The following is an 8,100-nucleotide window of genomic DNA, read 5'->3' as shown; positions in this document are numbered from 1 at the left end:
TGAATGACAAATGATGTTTTTTAATTTATTTTATAATTTTCAATTTTTTCAGAGAAACTCTCTCAATTGATGAATTCTGCTGAATTAAATCCGAAACAAGCAATCATTGAAATAAATGAAACGATTGATGAAATGAATGATGATGAATTATTTTTTGTTTTTGATGTTGAAATATTCAACAAAATTCATGAAAAGATTGAAGAAAAGAAACTGACGATTGAAAATGCCATTGAGATATTGAAGCATTTTGGAAATCGAAAAGCGCTGGAAAATGCATTAAATCGATGCTTTGAAATATCTTCATTGTGCAAAAGACTAGAAAAGATGATAATTGAAGAAGAAAAGAAAAAAGATGAAAAGAACGAAAAATTACTTGTTAACCTTTGCGAATGCGATATTTTGCTAAATTATTGCATATCGCCTGAAATGCTTTCAATTTGTGTGCCTTGTCTTTTGAAAGCCGCGTTGAACAAAGAGGAAAATGAGGAGACTAAAGAAGAAGTGGAAATGGCATTGTTGGCTTTGAGTAATGTTAACGAATTTGATGTTTGAATTTCAATTTCCGTTTTTATCATCATTGATTTATTTTTCATTCTTTTCACATAGGAAATAGGCAAAGAAATATATTTTAATGCAATCAAAGAAATCATCCTATATCATCAAGAGCGTCACAATCTGACGTGGCTTGCATATCAATCAGCTTGGCAATTTTTGATGAACAGATTCAATTTCGACAAAAGATTGGAAGAAGTCATCATGAATGAGCTACATTTTGCGAGAGAAGCAGGAAGAGAACAGGAAGAGCTGATGGAATGTGTGAATAGGAAGAGAGAGAAAGAAGAGGAAAAAGAAAAAGAAAAGAAAGAAGAACTAATTTTAAAGCGATGGCTTGAAGTTGAAGACCATTATTTTCACTGTTGCAATTCGAGGAACGAAGAATATATTTCACTTTTCAGAAGTGTCATAAAAGTATTTCAAGCAGCAAAGGATAATCACAGAGAAATATGCAATAAATGCATTCATTCATTAAGAATATCCACAAAAAAAGGAGCCTTTAGTGCTGATTGCTTGCTGAAGAGCAGAGCTATTGATTCTGTTTTGGAGGAGATTCATAGGCCAACGTTGAATAACAGAATGACATTTGAAATCTTTGGTTTTTTTTATTCAATTTCGGAGGAAATAAAAGTTAAGAACATGTTTGAAAGGAAAGAAGCGAAAAGACAAGTAATCATAATGAAGTTGCTTGAAAAGATGGAAGAAGAGGGATTGGAAGATATCATAACTAGCTTTCACGAAGTATCTCAAGACCTTCCTCGGATTATACCGTGCACATTTATTTTTGAATATTTCTGATTATTTTGTGAGAGTTTGAGAAAATGCATTGAATTTTGTAACTCCAGATTTTCTTTTTTTCTTTTTTGTGTTCATTTCGCTATTGAGCGAGCAATTGAGTTATTTTGTCAAAGTCATTTATTCACTTCATGAAAAATGAAAAATAAATAATAATAAATAAATAAATAAATATGGGACAGAATTTCTGCATTTGAAGCAAAATATTTGCATTTATAAAAAACACAACTATATGTACCAAACTTATTTGTCATCGAATAATAATAAGTCTAACATTCCCATGCATAATTATGAAGAAAATAAAAAAAAATTGAGAAAAATCTATGAAAGAACTGTACGGAACTAAATTCATTAATCAAAAAATTTCGTCCCATATAGGATAAGTAATTTCGAGAGAGATAAACATTTTTGGATTAATAATATTCAAAAAGAAATTTCATTAAAATGCTTCAAACATTTGTGTGGAGGAAAAATTCAGTTGCCATAAAATCTATCTTTCTCTTAATTTCTTTTTCTTTAACAGATTCTTCTTTTCAGCGAAATAATCTGTCAACTCATCTTTCTATCAAATGTTTATCCAATTATCCCAATTTCATGAAAACCACCTCTTCTTCAATAAACCAAAGAAAAAAAAAATAATAACATTTTTTAACACTTTCGAAAATGTTCTTTTTTTCTGTTAGCCAATACTCATCTCGGTTGAAGATATAAAAGAAATATGGAAATGCCAAGATTCATATCAAATTGATAAAAGAAGAGCAAATAAAGGTATCAAATAAAAAAATGAATTAGAAGCAGAAGGAGAAGAAGGAGAAGAAGGAGAAGAAGGAGAAGAAGGAGAAGGAGAAGAAGAAGAAGAAGAAGAAGAAGAAGAAGACGAAAGAGGAGGATGAGGAGGATCGGGGCAAAAGAAGGAGATAGTGACGATGAAGAAGCCCTCTGGTCGATTTCACCGAGAAAAAAGAAGAAGAAGAAGGGGAATAGCAGAAGGGGTTTGGAAGAACAGTGCTGTCAGTTGCAACGAAGAGATCTGCAGAGATGAGATGCTCGATAGAGTCGCAAGAGCTATCATCGAACGCAAACACGGATGAGGCAGCATTAAGAGCGGAGAGGTTGATATGGAAAAGAAAGGTGCAGGAAGTTGGAAAAGCACAGAAGAACGAAGTTGTAGATGATATGCCCTTTGGTTCCAAAATAAAGAGACGAAAAAACATTCAGAAGATATTCAAGAAGGCAGTAGATTGAAATGCATACAGATTTATCAATGAATAAAAGGAAATAGAAGTTTGTGAAGATACAGTCGCTGAGAAATACAGCATTTGCGAGCTGATGTTTGCGAAATGAACCCAAACAAGATTTTTTGAAAACAATCCAATTCGGATGTTGTTGATGCACGTGTCTTGGTTGATGAATATCAAAGGAAAGTGGAAGAAGGAAATGAAGGAGCGGAAGTTTGGATTGAGTTTGAAGCAGGAATGGGAGGAGATGAATCCGCAGATGAAGGTATTTGGGAGAAAGATGATTTGGCGAAGTTGAGGGAAAAGAAGAATTCGTTGATTTCTGCAGAAATGCTGGAGAACAGAAGAAATATATTCTTTCTCACAAAGAAGTCGTTCAAGGTGAAGTGGAATGGATAGATGGAAAATGTGATGAAATGTTTGTTTTCAAGCTGATAGTAGTTAACACATATCCCATTGACTTTGTCTGTTGTTCGGAAACATATTTCCTGGGAGAGCATGCTTGCTCATATTAGCAGCTGTAACTTCTTTCAAAATCGAATGAAGGATCGATGTTCAGAGAGTATCCAAGTGCCTGCATGCGCTGAAGTCCAAACCTGTGTCTTCGTCGGTAAACGCCTTGCTCACCGTAAATGCCAAGAAATACATTGTAAGGGGAATGGGGTGTAAGAGGCAGGCTGTCACCAGCTCGAATGCTTTGAGTTCATCGAAAAAGCACAAATTTATGCTGCTAAAGATCTTGTTAAAATGGAATGTACCAACTACAGCTTGCAGCATACTGTCCAATGTCAATTTCTTTTTGTTCTTCGCATCGCATAAGAAAATACCACCTAAACAAGGGCAAACTGTCTGGAGGAATCTGCTGCCTCCAAGAATACTTCGCCATTCAAGCCATGGCTCTGCATTTTGCCATTCCCCAACCTATGCAGAACAGTTCTCAAAGAACAAGTCATTTGAAACAAGGACTGTTTCTGATGCCATCTCGATTGCAACTCAACCTCCTCTGTCCTTCGTGTAGTTTTTCATTTCCAGCTTTGCTTTACCTCCTCCAACTTCTGCTATCTTCACGCACCAATCATCTCCTCTCCAATTCTGTGAACATTCAAAAATTAATTTTCTTCATTGAACATCGCTGCTGCCTTCACGCTGTATTTATGAAAACAAACTGCATGCCATTTTTTATTGCATTTCGAAGTCGCTCAGGATCCGCCTTTCAAACCTGTATAATATCTACCTGAAAAATAATCTTTCCACATCCCCAAATTTCCAGCTGCAACATGAGTTTCATTGTTGGTGTAGCTGGTTGTATTTTAAGCTTAGCAAGTGGTAGGTGAACCAAAAGCTGTCTAACTTCTGTCTCAAATGACAAGTCAGAAGAATATTAATCATCAATTGACGCAGAGCTGTCAGTGAATATGGAAGATAAAAAATTGTTTAATAGCAGCAAGTGCATCAAAGCAATAGCAGATGTTATCAGTCAGATAACAGAAGGTTACACAAAAAAGGAGGAAGTGGAAGAAGAATTATTGGAGATGTCGTTTGAGAAAGAAGAGGAGAAAAGGTGCGGATTTCTTGTGAAGACTTCGAAAATATGCTGAAGAAGCATTTGATTCATCTGAAGTTAAACTTCATGAATTGCATTGCTTTTAACTTTGCGTTTTCTTTTCGTATTTTTCAATAATATTTATGATCAAATTTTATCTTTAAGAATCGCAAAGAAAAAACATTTGATAGAACCGAAAACAACAACCAAAAATAGTTTATTTGATAACAGATGAAAATAATATCATTTTATTATTATTGATGATTTTAACAACAGTTTTCCTTTTAACAATTTTTGAATAATCATATTTATCTGATTGAAAATTTCATTGCAATTTCATTATTTCCATTTAAACCTGTATGACGTGTTGAAAAAAATTTTTCACGTCCGTCAGTAGTTTTCCAGTGTTTTTTTTTTTTTTTTTTTTTTTTTTTTTTTTTTTTTTTTTTTTTTTGAAGAGTGAATTATTATTTTTATGTGAGTTTTTATTTTTTGAACTTTATTTGTTTTTTTCATTTTTGAGTTTATCAAAAATTGATTTTTTCTCATATCCCATAAATTTATTTCAGTTTGAATTTTCGAATGAATTGTTCTTTATTAAGATTCGTTTTGCATTGATTGTGCAACAATGTGTATTTTGTTCTTTCACATTATTTTTTTATCAGACATATATATGCTATTTATTTCTTCAACAGTTTGAAACCTTTGAAATTCCTTTCATTTTTCATTTTTCAATCGATTTAATAAAATATTTCAACGATATAATTCATTCATATATTTCTGTAATGCAGACGGTTTTTTGTTAACGCTAAGTGCTTCTTCAATTTAATTATTCTTTGTATTTTCTTTAAGATAATCTTTTTCAATGTATTTTTCATCTTCTACTCCGTATCTATTTCTCCCTCTACACCACTTCATTCTTTCTTTCTGCTCGTTTGTGCAACCAACTTCTTTTTCTTTATCGATCTACTTCTAATACACCTGCTGTGTATGTTGGAACAGAATCTCAAAGAAAAACACTAAGATTGGCCACTTTTGATAGGAACAATCATCTCTTTGAAAGGTACGAGTGGAATGATTCAAATTGCACAGGAGATCAAGGTGGTACTCTTAAAATTGCTTGCGCATATGCAAGTATCACAATCACTTCTTGCTCGCTTTTCAATTATTCAAATGATAATCATGGTGGAGCGTTCTATTGCATATATTTGTTAAATGTTAACATTGTTAAATCCAATTTCACAAGTTGTTCTGCAGCTAATGGAGGAGTTTCTCATGTTGGCTGGTCACAATCAAATTCTGTTTATTCATTCTCAGATAACAGAGTGGAAAGTTGTTCAATATCTGGCTGGTGTGGAACTGGTTGGTATTTCTGGATTGGTGATTTTCCATCAAATGGTAAATTCTTATTCACCAAATGCAAGTGCATTTCAAATTCTGGTGGTGATTCTGCTGGTTCTCTCACATTCAATGATCCTCCTGTAAATAAGCCAAATCAATTTTTTGTTAATGATTGCCAGATTATAAATAACAAATTGATATCAACTTCAACTTCATGGGGAGGAGCTGCGCTTTGCTGTTCAGCCACTTATTCCTGGATGAGAGGAAATAAATTCATCACATTCTGTTTCTTTGATGGCAACACTGCAACAAACGGCAGGGGGAATGATTTGTTCTTCAATGGCAATGCAATCACCCAATCTCCTTTCCAGCAATGTGGCTCAACCACTCCAACGAACAGAGTATGGATCTATGGAACAGCTGATAGCGAAATATATAATGGCTGGCTTCCTCTCATTACTACTTACAAAATCATTGCAAGCAACGGAACAGATGGTGATGTCTGCGGAGTAACACATCTTAGGCCATGCGCCACAATCGAGTATGCTCTTGAATGTTTGACAGATGATCAAGACAATTCCCTCACGCTCCTCGCCTCAACCTTCACTCCCTTAAAGACTCTCATATTCCGTGCCCCAAATATAATGATTACAGGCAACGATGCAACTGCCACCATCATCGCCTCCAGTGGCATCCCTCAACCATCAAACTCACATTTACAATCACAATCAACATCATCACTTTCCTCATCATCACTTTTTTGTTCTCAGCCATTACACTTCATTCTGTTTCTTGACAGAAAGATGGTAACAACCACAACCAACTCACTGGAGCTCACTCGCGCAACGCCACTCTTCACTGAAGTTGCAATTTTATTACATGCGCAACTGACTTGAAGAGCAAACAGAACCAATCATCACACGTATTTTTCTGGGACTGCTCAAAAGATAACAAGTTTGGTAACGAAACAGAGAGAGGACGTTAAGAGGGAGGAACAAGGCAACTTCCTCTGTCAGACCACAGTTCTATTCAACCATTCGGATGAGAGTCCAAAAAGTTCAAATAATTGAACATTATTTAGTTATAGATATACCAATGCTGCATCGATGTTTGCAAAGTTTGCTTCATTTCCAGACTTATTTATTCTCATTGTTCAATAACTTTCGTGATAATGTTCATAACAATTATTTAATAAGCAAACATTTTGGCATTTCTTTTTTTAAATATTTTTAATAAACCTGTGATAAAAAATGTTTTCTAAAAAAGTTTTAATTTAACGTTCTTCATTCAATTTTGTTTGTTATTTCTGGTAATAAACATGCCAATTCAACGAATCTCTTTGCTTTCTTAATAAAAACATTCTTTGAAACGATACTCAAGGTGAAATGCCTTTCTCAGCCGAGGATGTTCTGGAGATGCAACGGCTGGAGCTGGAGAAAGCAGAACAACAAAAGGCAAGAAGCGGCGCGGGCATGTTGCAGAATATGAAGAAAGAGCTGGCTCGCCAAGTTTCTTTAAGAGATTGGTTGGGAATAAGATATTGAAGATACTGAATGAGGGAGATGAGAAGATGGAGGAAGAATCAATTGCTATTTGATCTTAATCTCCTTCTGCTTTTTCCTTTTCTCTCTCTTCCATTTCTTCACTCTCTTCATTAAATGGCATGCAAAATCTTTCGCCTCTTCTCAATGTTCATTTTTGTTCTCCAACTTATATTTCATTTATTCCTTCTTCTTCCTAAACCTCGTTTCCTTCCATTTCTTCTTCACCTTCTTCTTCGCCATCTTCTTCTTCCCATCGAATAGTATGTCAGCAGAAGGAGATATGGAAGAAGGCGAAATGGATGAAGATTTTTCTGATATGCTTTATCTCTCAACAGACGAAGCTGAATCTCTATTTGATCAATTATCATCATCATCATCACCTTCATATTCCTCTTCTTCTTCTCCTCCTCCTCCTCCTCCTCCTCCTTCTTCTTCTTCTTCTCCGTCTTTTTCTGCTTCTATTTCATTTTCATCTTTATTTTCTATTAAGTTTCTGATAATAGATATATTCTACAAAAGTTTTATTACTGTGATCTTTATTCTTTTCCGCCTTTCCGATCAGTCTCCTTCCATCAATCTCAGCACAACCGCCATCACCTACATAACTTCTTCATCCACCTCCGCCAACTGTATCCTCTCCTCCACCACCTTCCCTGCCTTATTTTTCTCCATCACCAACTGCTCTATGACAAATATCGACTCGCCACAGCTGAACAATCAGACTGCCACCATCTGCTGGTACATCTTATTTGCATCATCTGCCTTTGATAGTGCATTTTTTGTGAAAACACTTTATCCAAAGTGTATGAAATGAGAAAAACTTTATAGGTGAATTTAAAAAAAAGGTAAAGAAAAAACCCTGAAATTTGTAATATGTGAATGTGATAAAAGAAACGAAACGATATGAAATTATTCATTCCACAGTTTTCAAAATATTTCCTTCGTTCATTTCAGTGTTTCAAAAGATTAATAAATGAATAGCTCGTATTATTCCTCATTCGTCTTCGTTTTGATATAAAATGAAATGCATTTAAATTTATTTGAAATGTTGATGTATGCAAACAAGAAATACAGACCTACATTT

The 8,100-nt window shown here is 34.5% G+C and overlaps 1 protein-coding gene across 1 annotated transcript; it reads left to right on the top strand.

Moving 5' to 3' along the window:
• Positions 1 to 5,346: 5,346 nt before the first annotated feature.
• Positions 5,347 to 6,368, top strand: MONOS_7839 (uncharacterized protein; the record flags this gene model as incomplete). Its single annotated transcript, XM_067878195.1, has 2 exons — positions 5,347 to 5,493; positions 5,556 to 6,368. 2 exons carry the CDS (start codon positions 5,347 to 5,349, stop codon positions 6,366 to 6,368), a joined length of 960 nt encoding a protein of 319 aa, XP_067725153.1.
• Positions 6,369 to 8,100: the final 1,732 nt, after the last annotated feature.

Source organism: Monocercomonoides exilis (assembly GCF_001643675.1).
Source record: "Monocercomonoides exilis strain PA203 chromosome Unknown scaffold30-1206723, whole genome shotgun sequence".
In the NCBI taxonomy this organism is placed as follows: Eukaryota; Preaxostyla; order Oxymonadida; family Polymastigidae; genus Monocercomonoides; species Monocercomonoides exilis.
The sequence above is the reverse complement of the archived record's forward strand: the minus strand, read 5'-3'. Positions and strand labels throughout refer to the sequence as shown.